The sequence below is a fragment of the Pseudoliparis swirei genome, chromosome 5 (genome assembly GCF_029220125.1).
Source record: "Pseudoliparis swirei isolate HS2019 ecotype Mariana Trench chromosome 5, NWPU_hadal_v1, whole genome shotgun sequence".
NCBI lineage: Eukaryota > Metazoa > Chordata > Actinopteri > Perciformes > Liparidae > Pseudoliparis > Pseudoliparis swirei.
In genome coordinates, this window is record NC_079392.1 from 9,823,250 (window position 1) to 9,845,633 (window position 22,384).

General features: G+C 42.6%; 1 protein-coding gene across 1 annotated transcript in view; it reads right to left on the reverse strand.

Moving 5' to 3' along the window:
• Nucleotides 1-451: 451 nt before the first annotated feature.
• gmds (GDP-mannose 4,6-dehydratase) overlaps nucleotides 452-22,384 on the reverse strand; it is a 159,294-nt gene continuing 137,361 nt past the window's right edge. The window contains exons 10-11 of the mRNA XM_056414546.1: nucleotides 2,119-2,187; nucleotides 452-958 (exon numbers count right to left, since the gene is read on the reverse strand). Of these exons, the coding sequence (XP_056270521.1) occupies nucleotides 896-958; nucleotides 2,119-2,187 (132 nt within the window). The 3' untranslated portion in view covers nucleotides 452-895. The remainder of the gene's footprint in view (nucleotides 959-2,118; nucleotides 2,188-22,384) is intronic.

Here is a 22,384-nt window from a genome sequence, read left to right on the forward strand (position 1 = left end):
CATATCTTCCATGGGAAGTTGTTTCACGGTGTAAAGACACACACCGACTATCATCAGGACCAGAGCAGGTCCGGGTTCCAGGCTCTGTACGCGCTCACTGCGCACTCGGAATTTGCAGAAAGTCCGCACAGACAAGAGGCTTTTGAGAGCGCCGGTCTGCGCGCCGGGCCCGGGGAGAGACGCACTTCCTGCCCAATACAAGAGCGCAGTGTGCTCGCGAATAATTAAGAAGGGAAAAAAAAGCCGGGAAAGCTGCTGCGAGCCGAGGGCAGAGCCAGCCGAACTCTGCACAACCTGGAAAACACGCGCGCACGCGCATACACACCCACCCACGTGCAGGCCTTAAAAAGATAAGAAAAACACACAAAAGACACAAACCAGCATCTTAATATTAATATGAACATCATTCATAACAGTTGTGTTAGCATCAGAAAAACAATAGGACAACATGTATAGACCAGTCTTTATTATACCAAAGGGTGCATGTGTTCATTTACATGCTAGTTGATTGCTATATTCCAACATCAAATATTAATTCTTCAATTTATTTATATATTGAGCCATTTCAACCTCCCACAGAGGACATGTTGACGTCTAAATCATTGAAGTCATAACCAAAAGAAACAAAAACATAAATAAACTCATAACCCCGGACATGTGATCAGTGTGGAAATACAAAAGGAATCTCTGCTGTTTGACAGCAAAACAAAATGCAAGAAATGGACACAAGATAGAAATAATAAATCAACCAACAACAAACAACAACAAAAAGGACACAATTACTTCATTTGGAAATGTCATTAAGGTACAAATAAAACATGTTCCTTCCTCTGTAGGTAGAACACCGGAGTGTTGAAACGTTTCGGTCGTGGGTGGAATGATGACTGATTTGGACTCAGGCATTTGGGTTTGTCTTCATTAGCTGGATGTCCGCTTCCACCATCTCCTTCACCAGCTCCTGCAGAGGGACAGTGTGGTCATGAGTTCATATTTAGTTGCATAAAGGAAGGGGCTGGACTTCAAGGAAATGAATCTCTTGGCAAAAACACAGAGCCGCTGAATTTAAATCCTTCTTCTTTAGTCATCTACGCTGTGGTTAAAGTCTGCTATTAATGAAGATGCCAACTCTATTTAGTATTAGCAACAATTCAATATTATCATTTATTGACGTTCAGCCAAAATGTATTTGAAGAATGACATATTTTTACACTGCGCAGAATATAATGCAAAGTACCAAAAAACATTTTTGAGTGGTGAGGCCAGATTTCGGATCAGTGATCACTGATTTCATTCAAAATGCTGCAAGTCCATATTATATTTCAGCAATGTGTTATTTTTTCTTTCATAGAAAACTATACGTCTCAATTTATACTTCTGGTATCAATGTCGAAACTCAGGCATCATACCAACAGTACTCAAAAAATGTAAAAACAATACACATTCCTTTACTCACTTCACTAAATGATCATTTCCTGTTATTGTTTACTAAATGATGTTGTCCAATAATGCTTAGAAGTAAATAGTAACAAAATGTAATTAAAATAAGACAAAATTAAATTATTTGAGTGTACGTTTTTACTGTGGAGAAGTTTATCTGATATAATCCAAAACAGTTAAACATATAGTTAATAACGTGAGTATAAATAAAAGAATGTAAAAAAAATTATATATATATATGTGGCTTTGCATTCCGTTGCCTTTTTTTATAGATATATTGGAAATGTATTTGATCATTTTTATTAAATTCCATGCCGTCCACCACAGAGTTTTATTAAAAACCTTTCCAATAAAAGGAAGCGGTTTTATATTCCCACATAGGGAATAAAACCCGAACCCTGACAGCACTGAGACGTCAAAGTAGGCCGGGACTCCTTTCTGTTCAGCCTTATAGATATTTGGTCCCCTCTTCTTCTTGTTCATTCATTTATTTTTTAGCTGTCACAAATCCTTTTAGGCCTCCAACGATAACATTTAGATCTTTGTCCTGTCTGTATCACAATTACAGAATATTTCATCAAATCTTTCCATGCCTGTACTCGTGTGGCTAAATACCCTCATTAACATCATCATATTGATTTCACCCGCATCGTCTCCGCTCATCAGATGTGTGACACGCACCTCAAAAGTGACCTTTGGCTTCCAACCCAACTTCCGATATGCTTTGCTGCTGTCGCCTTGCAGGTAGTCCTGTTAAAAAGAAAGAGGAAAGAGAGAGAGAGCGAGGGAAGGGTAAGGGGAGAAAGAAAAACAAATCATCTGTCATGTCTGATCTGATGCCTACGGGGAGGAGAGTCCTGCAGCCGGCTGATGTGTCGTCCTCACATAAAGACATCCTGGATTTAACTCAATGCAACTCAATCACGCACACACACACACACACACACACACACACACACACACACACACACTATCTCCTCTCTGTCGGGGAAGCGAGGGTGGTCACAGAGCCTCGCTGGCCATCAATCGCCCCTCTCGGCCCCCCCACCACCGATCTGTCCAGACAGCCCCTGTCGGTGCCAGAGAATGATGAATTGTGGGACTCTGGTGGTGTAACCCCCATCCCAGGACCCCCCCCCCCCACACACACACACACCTCCCCCTTAACTCATTTCCCCCCTGTTGTGTTTTGCAGCGGGTTCAAGATTCAGCGAGACCCTTCACGAGACCACCAAAGAGACCGGAAAAAAAACTTTCCCTCTGTACGTCTGTTAAATTTGCAAAGTTTCTTTTCTCCCTCACGTCTATTTCCATCTACATTTCAGAGGAGTTATCTCTTTTCATCTCTCAGGGATCATCCGTATTAAGTTTTTATCAGAAACCCACATGTTGGCCTCGAGGGCTCTTATAAAACGTGACGACGCTCGATGAACTGATACGGTGTGCTCCTTAATCCCGCAGCTAATCCCACAAGGAACGACGACTGCGAGAAAACCTTTGTGTTGGAAAGCCAACAAATACTTCTATTTCTCTTTCTTTTAAAGATTTTTTTTCTTGTAATCTTTAACAGTCGTGGCTTTGGTGCTTTCTCAAGAACTGCGAGGTGGTCTTGCCCTTTCGGTCTTTGTTGCTCTCGCTCTGCAACGAGGCTGTTTTTGTCTAAACTATAATCGCCAAAAGTATGTGGACACCCACCCACACATTTCACTCACATGTGATTGCTGAGCATCTCACTCCCAAACCATTGACATTAATTGCTGCTATAATAGCCAACACACTTCTGGAAAATCTTTCATCAAGAATGTGAAGCCCGGATGCAGGAATTTGCTTCAATTGAGTCACGAGAGCATTTAGGTTGATTTCTTTGTTATGTGCATGTGTGTACCTTTTGCTGTACTTGGGGAAAGGCAAAGACACATTTCCATTGAAGAGGAACCTAATACCCGTACTGATTTTTGTAAGTGAAGACGACATGCAGTTTATCCTCTTCTTTTCACACATCTAGCCAACTTCCATACGAACATTACCGTCACTCCCCATCACGGCCAATCGGAGAACGTAAATAGGCCAACTCTGAATCGTCTGACACTTTCTAATGGATGGAGGCAGACCTTCCACATCACAAAGTAACACAAGAGTGCTCAATCTTTCCAGTACACCGTGAGGTGAAGACTCTCCTCCATCGAAATCTTGGATAAACTTATAAGATGACTCCTTTACAGGGCCACACCTGCATTTATTCTCGTACAATAATTATATACATATTGCAATTATTCATCTCACTGTTTATTTAAGAGCCTTTGTTGTTGGGATGGATGTTTGTTTTTGGTTGTATTTTTCCTATTTGTCCTAATTGCACTGATCAGGACCGGCGCTCCTAATTCCATTGTATTCTGCACAATGACAAGAAAGGTTTTCTATTCTATTTATGGACCTGACCGAGACTATTATCATGTTGAAACAGGAAGAGGGTCTCCCCCCACACACACACACACACACGGCTGCCACAAAGTGGAGGCACATTTTGGGTGTCCATTATTCGGAACCAATATGCTGAGCCCGATCCATGAAAAGCAGCCCAGAAGTACACCGGCGTCAGGCGGGCCATCGAGCGGAAAAAAAGAGAGCAGTGTCTTTTTAATCTGACGTTGAACCTCTTGAAAATGTCTTTTCTCGATGATCTTATTGCAGAGGAACGCTCACAGGGGCACTGGCATAGCGCCGCCTTTCGGAGAGCAGGGACCCACATCTCAGAGAGGCTCCACGGCGCTGAATCACAGCCTTCTGATGACACGCACAGGGAACAAGTACAGGCTGATTCAGTCGGCTCGGTTGTACAACCTGGTTCAGTTCAGGGTGTTTTTAGTCTTGACATCACATGGTGCACATGAATCTTTTCTCCCCTCCGTCTGCAACGGCAGCACAAGCAGCTCTTTCTCGTGTGAACGGCTCTGTACATTACTCACATCCATTTTGTGGCTGTGAAGCCAGAACTGGAAACATTTTCAGACTAATTACCTACAGCAACGAAACATAATTTACCCTGGGGCTGAATGTAATTATGATAGGGTGACTTACTCCACAATTACATGAAATAATCCACTTGCTTCATAATTATGTTGATGAAGGTTTGTTATGGAGAACATTTTTGAAGCTGAAACATCGACTGGTCTCGTCACGAATACTGAAGCCGGTCTCAAGTCAAATGTTACACATGATACATTTTTCTTGGAGAAAATAAACCCTGGTTTAATATGGATGCGTCAATGCCGCTTGTTGATTGGTTTCTTAATGCAAACAGGGAGGGTCTTAACTGGTATGAGCCTGTCAGAGGCTAGTGCCAGAAAATGAAAGGAAAGAAAATGCAAGAAAGTTGGCGTGCTGCAGAGTAGTGAAAAAGAAAGAAAGAGCTGAAGTAGTGTTTTGTTTGGTTTCTATCGACATGCATATGCAAATCCAACGAACTGAAACAAACTCCGAGCTTTGGCGTAAATGCCCGTCTGCAACCTCCGGGTCTGAAGAGAGGGGCCATGTGGAAGGGCCTTAAACTTGCATTCCGTCTAATTCTCTGATTGTATAGAAGTCTATGAGAAAAGGTCTCCACCTCTCACTCGATTACTTCCCTCAGTGAGATCAATAGTTTCCAGATTTCTTCAAGATATGATGCTGTTCATTGAGTACGTTATGGTCCTATTTTGAGAAGGAAATCAAAAAGACCATAAAGCAGAATATGCTTTAGGTCGTGGCTTTGACTTTGTGATTGACGACACCAAAATGGAGACGGCCTGAACCGAGATGGCAACAGCCAACCTTTAAAATGCCAACCCGCAAATCAATGGGTGACCTCACTGTGGCTACCTCCACCTCTGTGATTGATGCCAAAAGACGATGGGAACGCCACGGGAGAAGACCCCCAGCAGGAGGAGCATCCCTTTAATTCATGCAGTGACCTTTAGCTACCTGCTGTGTGTTCAGCCTCAGTCAAGGTGGCATCCATCTTTCATTCACTTCTCAGCAGCTGACAAATTAAAAAATGTGTTTTACCGTTTTCAGTTGAGCTTCAATTGGTTCCGGCTGACTCACAGATCAAAGTTTCCCTTTGCCGAACTCGAAGTAGTGATTTTTTGCATTGGCGACCAATACAAGGCGTGTTGTCTCGACACATCTTGTGTTTGAGATGAAGATGTCATTATCTGGTTTTGTTCAGGATTACACGATCAGATATTAACTGTCGATCAATGACTCCACCACCGGCCCAGATAAATATCCGCCTGACTGCTTTCTTTGCTTAATAACAAGCTTCAAGTCAGTGAGAGACCTGAGCTTGGCTTGAAAGTCCAACGTTTACACTTTTTAAGTTTGTCAACCAGAATGTTATGCAGTGGAAGTTGACATCAGACGCTTGGCAAATCTCGTGATCTATCTTGATTATTTCCAGATTCTTAAAATTCATGTGAAGTTCTAGTAATGCCGCTTCTGCTGAGGACATTAAACAGTGAGAGGCCTGGCACACTTTATGAATTGGATTTTGTAGAAAAACAAGTTTGTAGTCCTTCAACTTACTACGGTATTACAAAACTAGAAAGTGTAGTACCGAAATTGGCACAGATATCGAATAATTTAAAATGATACCCAGCGCCAACGGGAAGCGTTGTCCCTCGTATTATCATCGTATTTTCACCTACCCGGTCTCTGAAATCTCCATCAGAGCTTGAGAGGAGAACATCTGTTGAAATCAGACTCTTGTGTGCTAAGTCTGCCGTCTTAGCACACAACCACACGGTTCAGCATCCAGGAAGCTAATCCGGCGCCTGGTCTTTCTCAACCGGGATTTCTGCAGGTGACAGACAATCTCACCCTCACAGATCCGTCTGCAGAATGCGGCTCCCTGGAAGAAAAGCTGCCTCCAAACTGCTAACAAGGGCGTTCGGCGGCCAAGTGAACTCACCCCAAACGCAGCATGTCGCAAATAATTCAACACAAACTACTAACAGATGCGGGGGCACAATATAATCGTCATATGGATGCGATTTTGAACCAAACCCAACGTCTTTGAGTTTATCCCGTTTAAAGCCGCGCACTGCCCACGTTGTCTGAAACTATGCAGCAGCGATAATAAAGTCGAAAGCCGAAGATTAGCCGTGACAAAATGTGTCCCTCACTCTGCGAGCATTAGAAACATTTTAGAGATTAGATTTCAATACGAGCTATACGCCCACTCACCATCTGAGACCATGTTACGGGCCGGTAAGTGAGCGTCACAGGCTCTGAGCACTGATGTGTGTCATGATTAGGAATTATGAGCGGGGTAAAAGGCATATGCAAATCATTTCCTGTGTGAGCCAATGTCGGAAAAATGGAGGCCAGACTTTTATTTGTTATGATGTGTGTGATGGGATCAGAGGAGGCAAAGTGTGGTGGTACACATGAGTATTTGTTTTTGAAAAGGATGGATGAAACTCAGTACGACAGTATCCATTAGCTTCGGTGGTTGCGGCCGCAGAAGATCCCAAAAAACCCGAAATGATTCAAGTCGCTAGATTAATTCAAGACAAAGCTTAGAAATAGCAAAATAACCTAAAGTTCTGATCGGCTGTTTTATTATAGCGACGCTACCAGGTAATTAAATGAGCTTTTACTGTTGCATTGTGCAGAAATGCGTACATTTTGCTTTTAAATAAATCAATTCATGTTAACTCAATTGCCAATTGGTAGAAAGTGAACAATTAACTGGGAGACCTTTATGGCGCTCCCAGTGGTGGTCGTGCTCCAGTGGCTCACCGGGGACACATGAGAGCTGCTGCTCTCTGTTCCACTAACATCTGCTACTCGATGGATGTTCTCGTGGTGGTTGGTGACATCAGGGGGTTCAAACATGTTCTTGGCATTTTAAGTTCATATTTCTACGCATTTCACTTCAGTGGACATTAAAACCAGCCAAGTGAAATCAATAATTGTATCCTCGTGAAATACAATAGCACTGCTGACATGGGTTATGTTTCCATTTAGTATGAAGTACTTGCTGATATTTAGTTTGATCAGAAGCTGGAAGGGGGGTGGAGGGTCGACCTATTATATCGGGCTGTTATTGACATATTCGTGATGATACAATCTCAAGCTCAGACATGAAAAGTGTTTTTTTCCCTCCAGCTCTCATGATAAACGTCAGCGTATGCTCGCCAACGACATGGCCTATCACTCCCCGTCTCTCCCTTCTTGCCTCTTTTCCTGACACGCTCCACTCTAATAAAGACGAGACGCCATAAAAAATAATCTTTAGAAATGTGAAAGTGAGAGACGAATAGAGTGTGATCATGGTTCATAAAGCACGCTGGCAGTAAAAGGCACTCAGGGAAGGCATTTAACGCAAAGGAATTCTGGTATCACTGCAAGGCCTTTCAATAAATCACACGGCGCACCGGGGCTGACCTCCGAACACATAAGGGCACGCACACAAACATGTAGCAGCGTGTGACACACACACACACATGCACATGCACGCACACACACACACCTACAGTGCTTGTATGTCGGAGAAAATGCTAAATGTCCATAATATATATTTTTTCCTGACGGGAGACACATCAAACGTTCTTGAGAAAATATCTCTTCCTCTCCCTCTTCTTCTTCCTCTCTCTCTCCCTCCCTCTCTCGCCCTCTCTCTCTCTCTGAGGGCTGCATGCTGGGAGACTATGATGTGGTTTTGGAAGTCCAGTAGCGTCTCTGGTGTTTGTACAGTAGTGGACATGAGGCTGCGAATACAGAGACTTCAAAGAAAATCAGATACAGCGGCAGAGAACGCTGTGAGAGTCTGGAGCCCACGGTCTCCATGTCAGACCCAGATGTTCCGACCAGACCCAGAGGTTCTGACCTCGACCTCGCTGGGTTTTTGATGGAAGAACTCAACCCTTTATCCCGAGCTTTTCATACCCCGGATGACAACGGTGCTATTATAAGAGCGATGGGGACATGAACAATCTTCAACTCTCCCTCCAGAACTCCAACTGTTGCCCGCTGGAGGGACACGAGGCGACCGCGTTCACCCTGCCACCAGGTGTGTGTGTGTGTGTGTGTGAGCTGGTATAAGTGTGTGCAGGTGGGGACACACTCCCAGCAGAAAGAACAACAATAAAGAATGAAAGAGAGAGAGATAACATCATCGTTTGTAGTTGTTCAGACGAAGAGCCACAAATCTGTCACTGGTCAATTTCTAACGCGCCCCACCAGCATCGCCTCAACTCACTTGAAAGCACAAAAGTCCCCCAGTTTACCTGAGAGACTTATGGGGTGCATGCCATTGGTTGTCTCTTCTTCTGTAACATTCAGAATTATTATAAACACTGCCAACCTTGCACAATATGCATCGACTATAACGGTCGTGCTCATAAAGCAATTGCACGGATCAAGAGTGACATTTTGCTTTGATTAATGTATCTTATTGCATTTACATTTTTTTACGTATTTTTATTTCTGGCAATATTTATATACATGAAGGCAATAAAGCTCAATGATGTTATGTTTTTCTCTCATATTTCCAGCTCTTCATTGACACTATATGATATATATAAAACCATGTTTTTTTTTAAACAACTGCACCGTTCCATCAAGTGGAATCATTCTTCAATTAGCCTGATTTATTTGGCGTTTTATGAAACCCTGGCATGTCACTGGCATGTTAAACTACGTTCTGTGGGTTTAATTTTGATTTGTGATGATTGGGGTTGGAAAGGTTAACCGTTTGTGTCTCTGTGTGTGTTAACATACTTTGGCAACACAAATCACACATTCATTTTTTTCTTCATGGAGTTTAAAAAGCACCACTGGAATACATTTAGATGAATTGTGAGATGATGCGTCTTTAGGAATCCAAGAAAGTTATTAGCCACTCCCAGCCAGAGGTCAAAGGTCAGGTAATGTGTGTGTGTGTGTCTGTGTGTGAGAGACTGAGTGAGAAAGAGAGAGAAAGCTGCGTGAGTTATAGCTCAGGTTTCCTTCCCTGACTCCCCATGCAGCTTGGCCTGCACACAATGTGTTGAGTGACCTCTAAAGGGTGGCCCTGTCACCCTGATGAGTATGTACACTATACCACACACGCACACGCACACGCACATGCACGCGCACACAGGAAACAATTAGCAGAAAAGCAGGAAAGTGTGAATCTCCACAGGAAAACAGTAAACGCAACTTGTGAGATTTGCAAGAACCTCACACCGCACGCTGCCGCTTCGCCTCCTCAGGGCTCCGCTGTGTTGATTGCTCTCCATCAGTGCTCATTAAAATTCCTGGGGGAGCCGTGTGATAAATATTTACGCGGCTGAGGACACACTCCACACACACTCCAAACACACTCGAGCGGCTGGATCTAACTGCCGATAGTGTTAAGTGCCCAGAAGGCTCTGGCACTGAGAGGGATCCGCAGCCCGTCGCGTGGTTGCATACGTGAGGCGTTTACTGTCAAGATAACGGCAGGAGGGCGTCGATTTACGGCCATTAATCAACGTCCAGATTTTAGGTTCTCTGTGTGTGTCCAAGGATAGTCTTTTAATGTGTGAAGTTTATGGAAATGAAGAGGAAAATATCACACATTTGCACATCTGGATATAAACACACACACGCACGGACGCGCGCACACACACACACACTAAACACTGTAGCTGGACTCCGCACTACTGCTCCACTAAGCTGTTGCCGACCCCCCCTCCTCGTGTATTCTATTATTCCTGTGGACGGGAAACAGATCATAATTCCTGGAGTCAGCAGAAAGTTGCAGACTGAGAGAGTGAGAAATGGAGGGAGGGAGGGTGAGAGGGGAGGGAAGAAAAGTCTTGTTTTGTGGGGGATTCAGGGTGAATGTTCACTTACACTGAGGTCAAAATGAAACTGTGTGTAGTCTGTTTGTGTGTTTGTATAATATAGTTTGGGTGAAGCAGAGCGTGCGTACGTGAGAAGTGTGAGTTTGTGATTTTTCTATCAGCCTCTGAGTGGTTCATATTTCAGGAGACATCAAAGGCGAATATCATTTCACTCTTTTAAACAACCTCTAAACGACATTCTTTACAATCATACCACAGAAAGAAAGAGGAGCATGTCATTCCGTCTTATCCTAATTGTTGCATAATCTCTGCAGGGCATTCTAAGACAGGCAATTTATGTGGAAGTGAAAATGAATTTGTAATGCCCTTTACTTTTGTATTATGTTTTATTGTTCTGCAGACCGACACCAAACCGCCCTTTACGTTAACTCAATGTATTACATAAGGGTGTGCATTATCATCCATCGTTGTCTATAATACCACGATTACCGCTAGTCTCGACTGACTGGGGTCCACATGTGGGCGTAACTTCACTTCAGACGCCGCTTTTCAAAGACACAGCAAATAGATTTTACGAGGAGTCATACTTTTGTGAACCTTGAGTCTTTGGAACAGAGACCCGACTGAGACCCGTGGTTCTCAGTCGGGGCCGCTGGCCTCGCTGAGAACCACTGGTTTAGATCACTGGGGTACACTGGACCTGTTTGACATCCTGTTTGATTGCTGAGGTTGCAGTGGACCCCTTTAAGCTGTGGCTGATGGGTACAATGTTATTATAATCCACAGGATTGTTGAACTACACAAATCACAATAAACTACACAAATATGTTAGTTTTCTCTAAAATGTAGAACATCTGGATTAGCACATTTCTTCTACAGCTTCACAAACCCGTCTGTAATAACTTGTGTGAATCCCGGATAGGTGCTGCACAGTGAATTAAGGAGGCGTAACATTTGTTAAATGCAAAATAAGTGTCAAATTGTCATTTCAAATTAAATATTGTGATGCTGCAGAAATGTCTCGGCCTATACATGATATTCTACAGACTTCCCAAATCGTCTTTTTTTGGTACAGAGCTGTACGAATGACCGTTCCCTCCCAATATCGCAAATCATACCGCAATCGCAAGACAACGTACTGGCATTTGGAATTATTTCCAAAATCCGGTCGAAAAACGTGGACAAATATTGATGACACTGTGTATATATTGCATTTGATATCTTCCACTGTCCACACTACTTGCAATACTCATATTGTTATTTTTTTTGTATTTGTCTGTTATTTATACTGCTATTTATCTAGCACATTGCATTTCTGGTCTGTTGTTATCGTACTTGTACCGTGCAATGACACACACACACACACACACACACACACACACCCAACACACCATTTATTCGTCTCTCGTTCCTTTTAACCTTGGCTGCTCTCTCAACATGCTAACGTAATGTTCAACCTCCTCCCTCTCACAGCCATCCTTCATGCTCTGCGACGCTCAGCTCCAAGAGGACTGCATTGTTCTATATATTCACATGTTCCAAACACAGTGTGGATCAAGCAGTGATATAAAAGACGTAATAAAAGCATTCCTATATTTTTCTTTTCTGAAAAATATAGGAATGCTTTGATTACGGTTATACGGTATAGGTTTGGGTACTGATAACTTTAAAAAGAAAAATCCTAAGCATCTTTTGTTGCTAATATTTTGGGGCGAGGCATGTAGGACACATCTAAGAGTCTGTGAGACAGGAAAGAACGGACAGAAAAAGTTTTTCTTTTACCTTTGTCTCGCTTTCTTTTAACATGAAACAATAAGAGAACAGAACATGTCCAATTAAAGCATTACAACGGGTTTAAAACAGAATCGGCACATCATCCAAACAAACGGCTGCTTTGTTTACTTTAAAAACATAGTTCTTAAAAAATCCTTTTTGCAACAAATTGAGCCTATAAGATTCCTAAAAATGATCAAACACAAGTCGATTCATATTGAAAGAAATGTTGAACTCACAAACAGATTCAATGTGCTTTCCTCTAATCTCCACACTATAATGCCTGGGACCTTTTCTTCCCTGGAAAGTGGGTCTCTCTTTGTTTCTGCAGTGACATTGCTCAAGAATCGGGGATTTAGCATCTCATTGTTGAATAGAAATAGGGAAGAAGCAGCAGGTAAAAAGAGGGCAAACGGGAGGAAGAGGGAGGCTTGACTGGGCATGCCCACCGGTCCTGGGTCAATGGATTTCAATCCCTGCTCCCTTCCCTTCTTCCCTCTCCCGTCTCTATCCTGCAGAGGGACAGAGGGGAGGAAAAGCCCGATGTTGGTGGTTGGGGGGGGGGAGGAGAAGATGGCATATGGGGGGGGGGGGGGGGGGGACGAGGGAACAGTCCTCTCTATAGGCTACATCTCCTCCAGAACGGCGTTTCCTCTCCGAGCAGCATTCCTCGTTTTATCAGTCCCAATAATCTGCCGTTCTCATCGTGCCCAAACAGGGAGAGCCAGGATCGGAGAGAGTGTGAGTGTGCTGCTATCTCTCTCTCTCTCTCCCTCCCTCACACCAACTCTCTCTTTCTCTGTCTGTTGGCCGGCGATAGAGTGATAAAGCCGGGAGAAAAACAGTGAGCTGTCTGTCGCGTAGAGGAAGTGGTTGCTCCGCCCCGCAGACAGCAATGATCCAAAATCGCCGAGCGCCTGGAAGAGGGGAGGCAAGAGAGCAGGAGAGCGGAATGCGACTGAACACACTCGTGCTTTACTTGAGAATTCCCATTTGATAGAGCCCTATACTTCATTTCACAGGTGAATGTTGTATTTTAAAACCCACAATAACTGTGGAGTCTGTACCAGATACTTTACGGAGAAATAATGTTCATATAAATCATGTGAAGGTTCACAAAATATATAGAGAACAGTACTTGATTAAACTCACAACAAAATATAATATGAAATGGGTCAGGTGGAAAATAAAGTTAAAGTATAAAGTTAGTTAAATGGTAAAGTGTTTGTTGGAACCATAAATGACAGATTGGACCACCGTATTTACTGTGCCACGTTGTATTGTGCTCATGAGGTGCTACTAGGGAAGATGTGACAGTGCTCCCTTTTCGTTTTTTTACAATTTAATACAGAGGTATAGATAATCCAACTATACTTGTTTACAACGTGTCCAATTGTCTGCAGGTGTGACTTTTTTCATCTTCACATTTTTAATGCAGGACTTTTACAAGCGTTTTTACATTCTAGTGCCACTCGTCAAATACATGAATATTTCCTCCACCACAGCTGCAGCAGTGGTGGAGGTTGGGGGGGCGGGGGCACAGGACGCACAAACAAGCAAGCGGCGAGAATGATTGAGTGAGAAATGGAAATAAATTGAGCAAGAGCCAGAGAGTGAGAGAGAGAGGGAGGAAAGAGGTGAGGGGGAGAGAGAGAGAGAGAGGAAAAGTATTGCGACGGAGCAGCCTTAGGGTTACAGGAATGTGGGGGCTCCTGAGTTCAGGAGGGTGTGTGTGTGTGTGTCATATGAGTGTGTGAATACTGGGGCGACTGAAGGGAGCAGCCCCAGAATTAATTACCCAATCAAGATAAGAAGCCAGGGAAAGACATTAGAGAGGTCACACTACAATTAACCTCTGAGTCTAAACCTCTCTCTCCCTCACACACACACACACAATGAAAAAGTCATTGACCTGGAGGTTCACTGCAGAAAACGCCGTGAATGAAAGTTACAGTTCAATATCACCTTCCAGCACTGGCTTTCGCTGACCACTCAAGCCGCTGTGCTTTTATTTTGAAGCATTTCCTGTATGATGCTATTGTTGGGGAGGTAAATTGAATCTACCTGTCCTGTTCCAGAAACCCTGGCAGAGCCGGCTTGTTTACAGTGGGATATTGAGTGAGTCGGGGGCTCGAGTGGAGTGGAGTCGGATGTGGTTCACACATTCCACCAGAGACTCAGATTACACTGCAGGAAACACCGGCCCTGCAAGGCACACACTGCTTGACTCTGTGATTTATAAACACACCGCTCTAACACACACACACACACACACAGACACAGAGAGAGAGAGAGAGAGAGAGAGAGTTGGTGCTACACCTCCATCCCTCGCTCACTTTCCTCCTTTCCTCGCCTTCCTTCCTGCCTTTCCTGTCATTCTCAAACTCTCGGCTTTAGCCTCTCTTTACGTTTTCTCCTTCGGTCGCTGATCACAATGAAGACACCAGAGGGATGACATCATCGAGGTTAGACATCATTTCATTTATGTGAGAGTTGGTTTTCCCAAAATAACTAATATCACAGCATCCTGAATCCTAAAAAAAATGGCCAAACGGTTATTTTAATGATAATATATTCCCCAGCCACATTGACATGTTATCAGAAGCAAAAGTCGCAGGATTCTTCTTCAGCTGAATTTACATGGAACCTCAATCTGTGTGAAGCAGCCCATTCTGAAAAAAGGAGTTATGGTTTAAGACACTTTCTGCACCACACTGACTTCATTTCATACTTTTCTAGGAAGATTGTCCTCAATAGAAAATGTATTGTATTCGTTGTTTGTATCATTTCATAATCTTAAAACTATTCATGTTGATACATTTCTATGATTATGATTTTGAAAACACGATAGGTGCCACGATAGCAGGAGTAATATCTTGACAGAACTGACCCTTCAGTAAAAAGCACATCAGTAAATCGAGAATGATCTCATCAATGCGTGACTATTTTTTTCTTGACTTTTACAAACGGCAGAATGCTGGATTTACTGCTATTGTTTTGCGACGTGAGATCGTTTTCCTGCACATCTGTGTGACGCTCGCAGCGTTTCTTAAAAGTGCAGGGTTGGCTGAAATGATGATATCCTGTGAGGCAACATACATTTTTCAGTGGTCTGCTATTCTTATCTGCTTGTCGTACATTGATAATCGCGCCTCTTTCCGGCAGTATTGCACCAACATTTTCAAGTATTTACTCGGACAATCCAACTTTAAATGTAATTTGCTGGGCATTGGCATTGCAAAATGAATTTCCTAAAAGAAGTTTATATTCATGCTGCCCGGACGAGGCGAGCATGTGATAACATTCTTATTGGGGTAGGAAGCAGCAGACTGGGAAATAAAAAGCTGCATACAGAACCAGATATAACCTTCAGGAACTAAACTACATTTGGAAGAATGGTTCATTTTCATCCGCCGTCTCATAATCCTCACATTAGAGCCCAACATTCAAAACAGAAAAAAACTGCATCATTTATAAAAGTGTCAGCGTGGTGGAGGCGAGCACTGGTCCCAGTTCAGCCAAGGGGTTGAGGTCTGAATCGCTGCCCAGACCCTCCCCTTTCTCTCCCATCTGACAGTCCAACGGTTGTGTTCCCCGAAGTCGCTCAGTGGAGAACTCTGGGTAATCAAGCCCAGCTGGGACGAGGGGGCAAAGACACAGGCTGAGATTGCTCACCCTTTTTCGCCCTCACCCTGTCAACAAGGCTCTCTCTCTCTTTCCACCTCGTCTGGCAGGTTTCTCTCGTCAGGCTCAGCGCCGAATCAGCTGATAGCGCAGGAATCCTGGCCCGCAGTCCTCGGTGCTCCCTCGCTATCTCTGGGCCAGCGTATTACTATAAAGGTGCCGAAGATACACCTATCCGTCACACCGCTGACATTGCGGTATCAATAACTGCGCATTATGCCCCCCCCCTCCCCCCCTCCCCCCCTCGAAAGCCTGAAGCAGAACCGGAGACGCTGCCTTCGCGCGGCGAGTCCAGGCGTTCCTGCCTTAATAACAACCTACTCCACTGTGTGTCACCATCTTTATCAATGCCCCTTTATATTCGTACACCTTCATATCTAACGTGGCTCCACACTGCTGCCGTGTCTCCCCGTTTCTCTCTGGCAGCAGTACCGGGTCAGTCTGTGTGTTGGACTGCTGAGGGCCCCAGGGGTGTTCCGCTCCGACGGTAGGAGGAAACTCCTTCAGGAAATACCAAACTGCCAGACACACACACACACACGCACACACACGCACACTTCTTCTCCTCGGAGCAGACTAAAGCTCCCGGGTTAGAAGCCCAGCACTTTTCTTTCAGTTAGTTTCAGGTTTGCATTCTCAACCTGTGGCGTTACACAACCCAGGGTTGGGTTGCAGCCAAGCTTTTTATTGCACTAATTATAGCTCAATTAAACAATAAATCAAAAAGGTTTCTGCCCCTGAGAGGCCAACCTCTCCACTCAGTGTAGTAAAAGTTGCTAGAGTTACGTGCTTCCTGAAGAGTTAATTAGCATGCAGGAACACCTTTTCTACAAGATTTTACAAAGATGAACAACCGCTGCAGGCGGCAGCGGGGTCGTGTTTGTCAAGCGGTTTCGTCTATTATTGAGCCTCAACATCTTTTTTGGATAAAAAAAATAAAGTTTTTCAGAGTTTTGTTGAATCGAAAGAAAACAACACGAGATATTCAAGCGTCTTTTTCCACACTTGTAGTCTCCATTTTAAGACTTTTTTTTGAAGTTGAAGTACAGTTCCCTCTCCTCAAAGTCAGAGTCGCAGAGGGGAAGACGGAAAGAAGAGACATGAGCTTCCAACAAATAAATCATGTCCTCCTCCCCTGGCATAATCAAATCCTAATAGGTTAGCGATTACGCAACGTTTCGTTTTGCATGCTGTTGATATCAGTGGCGTTCGGCTCTATCTTTACAATCAGTGTTCACTGTAGATAAGGGGCCAAGATTAAATGTCAAGAGTTAAAATAAACAATTCACATGTAAATTAAGTACGGTAATTGGAGAGAGTTGCAGTGATCTACATAATGGTATCTTCCAAGATTTCTCTCACTCATCTGAGTGTGAGTGCAGGTGAGGTTGCTGCACTAGGATTAGGAAAAAGACACCGAGAAATGCCATTCAACAAGTTGAGTCAGAACGTTTTATGGGTTTTCAGGTCATTTGCATCCCGTGCAAAAATCTCAAGCTCATTCCCGGCTCTTTTTGAAAAGCAGCACAAAAAAATATATATTTAAAACATTTTTTTTTAAAGTCTTAGATTTAAGGTCAGATAGTTTGTGGTGGCCTGATAGGCTTGGCTTTGCACATGTTCCCAGATTACACAATATTTGTAGAAGGTTTTATTTTGCTGTCCAACACCGTCTAACATATGTTGTAATTCAGACTGCATTTTTATTATTATTAAGCAAACTCATTTCAAGGTACTGTTTGTCTGAAATGCACCTATGTGTGTGTGTGTGAGTGTGTGTGTGTTTCCAAGCTGCAGCTCTGTGGCTGACCACAGGAAGTTCTAATCAGCAGCACGGCGTAGCTGCTACCTTCCCTTTCCCCCGGTGACCTCCTCCACACCCCTCTCCCTCCACAATAGCAGATACCAGGATCACATTACAGACTCTGAAGGTTAAGGGTCAATCCCATTTTTCAGCCCTCTCTGTCCCTTTTCCCCCTTACAGATCCTTTTCCCAGGGGTTAAAGCCTCCCGTCACCTAAATTCACATCAGTTCACGCGTGGCGAGGGAGTGGTATCCGTCGGAAACCCTCCGTCGTCTCTCCCACACCCCCCCCCCCCCCCCTCACCCACACACCGTTTTTAGTGTCCCCTTGACAGACAGCTCTCTGATCTCAGGGACCACTCACACAAAGACATGGACATGGTTAAAAAACATGTTTAAAACACTGCTGGCCTCTTTGTGTCATTGTGTTGGTGTGTCTCTGTTACGTCCCGGTTAAAGTCTGTACTGCTGCAGAGGATCGGGTTACTGGGAGGTGAGCTTGTGAATTGGATCCCAACCATTTTACAATAATAATGCAATGTAGCAGGATAGATTTTTGGCAACCAGGGTTCCACAAGTAAAGGTCTTGCTCATATTATGCACAATTAGTCCCTTTCCACTGCAGGAACTCAATCTGTTCCCAGAGGCTTTAAAAAAGCTGAACGTTTAAGATCCTCGAGAGCCTTTGGTGCAAAGTTGATACTTGCATTTTTGTATTGAGAAAATTGGAAATTAGAAAAATATTATATATATATATATACACACACATACAGGACTGTCTCAGAAAATTAGAATATTGTGATAAAGTTCTTTATTTTCTGTAATGCAATTAAAAAAACAAAAATGTCATGCATTCTGGATTCATTACAAATCAACTGAAATATTGCAAGCCTTTTATTCTTTTAATATTGCTGATTATGGCTTACAGCTTAAGAAAACTCTAAAATCCTATCTCATAAAATTTGAATATTTCCTCAGACCAAGTTAAAAAAAAGATTTATAACAGCAAAACAAAATCAAACATTTGAAAATGTGTTTCCAGGTGTTTCGAGTTAATTAGACGATTCAAGTGATTTGTTTAATACCCTACTAGTATACTTTTTCATGATATTCTAATATTTAGAGATAGGATACTTGAGTTTTCTTAAGCTGTAAGCCATAATCAGCAATATTAAAAGAATAAAAGGCTTGCAATATTTCAGTTGATTTGTAATGAATCCAGAATGCATGACATTTTTGTTTTTTTAATTGCATTACAGAAAATAAAGAACTTTATCACAATATTCTAATTTTCTGAGACAGTCCTGTATATATAAAAATATATACACATAAATATATATATACATCTATATACATATATACATATGTGTACACATACATCTATATACATATGTGTATATATATATATATATGTATATACACATGTGTATATACACATATATATATACATATATAGATACATATATACATATATATGTGTATATATACACTACCGTTCAAAAGTTTGGGGTCATCCAGACAATTTTGTGTCTTCCATGAAAACTCACTTTTATTTATCAAATGAATTGAAAATTGAATAGAAAATATAGTCAAGACATTGACAAGGTTAGAAATAATGATTAATATTTGAAGTATTAATTTTGTTCTTCAAACTTCAAGCTCAAAGGAAGGCCAGTTGTATAGCTTATATCACCAGCATAACTGTTTTCAGCTGTGCTAACATAATTGCACAAGGGTTTTCGAATCAGATATTAGTCTTCTAAGGCGATTAGCAAACACAATGTACCATTAGAACACTGGAGTGATAGTTGATGGAAATGGGCCTCTATACACCTATGGAGATATTTCATTAGAAACCAGACGTTTCCACCTAGAATAGTCATTTACCACATTAACAATGTATAGTGTGTATTTTTGATTAATGTTATCTTTATTGAAAAAACAGTGCTTTTCTTTGAAAAATAAAGACATTTCTAAGTGACCTGAACGGTAGTGTATATATACATATATATATATACATATATATATATACATACATATATATATATATATATACACATATATATACACATACATATATATATATATATATATACACATATATATACACATATATATAAGTATAGCACTTTCTTTCCAAGTCTAAAATTAGCACACACTGGCTTGGCTTCCTCTCCATAGCAATTATGTCTGGAGTTTAAGTAGTGAGTAAAAAAACAAACAAACATGATTTCTCAGAAACCAAGCTGAAATAATGCAAAATGGAAGATTTAAACATTAAAACCTATAGCGACGAGGAGAGTCCCATGTCTCTAAGTTAAGGATATCAATGTTGAAGTGGGAATTCACAGTGGTGAAAAATGATCTCGTCACCAGCGGCTCCTTCCACTTTGCAACCTTAAACATGTGGCTGATTCGGAAAGAAAAGAATAAGCGACCGGCCACTTAGTATGATATACACATGGCTGACAGCAGAGCAGTGCTTCAAATCTTTACTGCAGAAAACTGCACCTTGTAACATTCCACTCTGTCTCCAGTGATAAAAAGAAATAAATATCATATTAATAATAATAATAATTCATTATATTTGTAAAGCGCTTTTCAATGACCCAAAGACGCTGACAGAAAATGCAAAGCAAAAGAACAGACAAGAATGGGCAACATATAGAGACAAAATAGAACAGAACAACAAAACACAGTAGTCAGGGAAAAATAGAAGCAAAGCAGAGGGGGGGGTTTGGGGAGAGGAGGTGGTTAAGGGTAGGGGAGGTCATACGCTCGGGAGAAGAGGTAGGTTTTAAGGCGGGATTTGAAGGTGGTAAGTGAAGGTGAGTATTAAACCTCAATATGACTCGTATATCCAATATTAAAGGAAAAAGGGCAAAATATTTGCAATCTGGACTTAGATCTAGTCAACTATGTATTTTAGTGGACTTCAATTTTTCAATTTAAAAAAGTTTTCCGGTTTTTGATGAATTAAAAATCCTATTCAAATATTTATGGGAACTGGTTAAAAACGCTGGAACGGACACTGAGAAATGTAAACTACTGGTGAAAATGTGCGACTATTTTCTACAAGCTAACCTTTTATCGTTTTCCGTCCCGAGCAGCAGAGCGCCTGGCTGTCAGCGGTCTTTCCAGACGGCAGAATTACAGGTGAGGGAAAAGTGAATGGCTTTCCTGGGAACCGTCTTGGAAAAGGACACCCAGTTCCTCCCTAATATACGGAAACCTTTTAAAAATAATGCTAATATGTCATGCTTCCTTTGTGTGAAAGTACCGGGGAGCTCTGCCAAACAGCCAAACGCTGCACTGATAGCCGTTTCGTGTGTCAAGTGCCATAAATCAGCCAGTGGAGCTCCACAAAGCTTGTTCAATGGATAAATCTTACTGCTCATAAAAGCCATTTGCTCCTTTATGTCTGTCTGGTGTTCAAACATTCACCTCCATCCATCACCGCTGCACACTGTCAGAACACTAAGGCCTCTCCTTACCTCACATTTCCCCTTATCACTGGCTTCTACCGAGAGGAATCTGAGGAATCCTGGAGCTCAGTCTGTTCGCCAACACCCAATATGACACGGTGAAACACACAGGCACATACGCACACCGTGAAACACACACACAGACACAGACACAGACACACAGCTCTTTTTAAAACACAGACTAATTCCTGACACATAAATTCGCACAAATTGATCACAGATGCTGGCGCTAACTACTGCGGCTGAGAAGCAAGAGTGGGATAAAACAACATAATGGACAATGACGTGTGAATCTGAGCTTTGGGACGATGTTTCGCGTGGTCATGAAGTCCTACGCTGGCCCAGAGGCCGTCCGCCACCTCTTCTTGTTTTAAGACCTATAGCAGGAGCTCCACCCAGTGAATTGGGCTGACTTTGCTGCCTCAGCGCTTCCATCCAAGCGGCTGTGGTTCAGTTCGAGGTCTCGCTGCCTCGGCCCCCGAGATGAAGCACCTTCAGAGAGCCAGCAATCCTAACTGGCCCCTGGCTTCCACCGCCGGCCTCTGACTGACACCACTGCACTGCCAAAGACATAAAGCAGGATAATAATAGCTTCTCATTCCTTCCTATCCCATCCCGACCGACCAGACAGGCCCACATTGTCCACATCCATATGTGACTGCACGATAAAAAGGTGAATACCTCACTCTACAGCCTGACTGGAATCCGCAAGGGACGAGATCTTGGTATTTGACTCCGTCTGGTGCTTTTTGTGACAGCCATGTAATGCAAGCTAAATCCTCCCTGAGGAGGCTAAATATTGTAATCGTTGTCCATATTTTCTTCTAAATATAATAATACTGTGGTTAATTATTTTGACTGCTAAAAAAGAGCTTTAAGAGCTCGTACATAGGGGGTCACTGAACTTCTCATTTGGACATAAAAAATTAAGGCATACAGTCCAAGAACATACATTCTACAAAAACTGTGCGATGTACAATGGAAGAGGTAGAAGTAACAATGACCTATACGTTTTAAACAAGTCAACAAGTTAAAATAAATTACCCAGAAATCATAAGCAAGAAGTAACTCCAAATGACTGATATGTCAATGTAGGGATGTTTCAGGCTAATGGTTCTCTTCAGCTTGCAAACTAGTGACACTGGAAGGTAATTCCCCCAAAATGTCCCTGCATTAATGACGAATCTTTGCATGTTCTTCTTTTTTGGGAGGGGGAGGGGGGTTGCACTCAGCCATATACAGTGTAGCTGAGCGTGTTACCCACTATATACTGTAACAGAACTGTGACAGTGTAAAACGCTGTGCGTTCCCAAACGAGAGCGACCGAGGTGCATCGCGTCATTACACTCCTTCCTACAGGTTTTCCATCACTGTTCTCCCTATTTTTA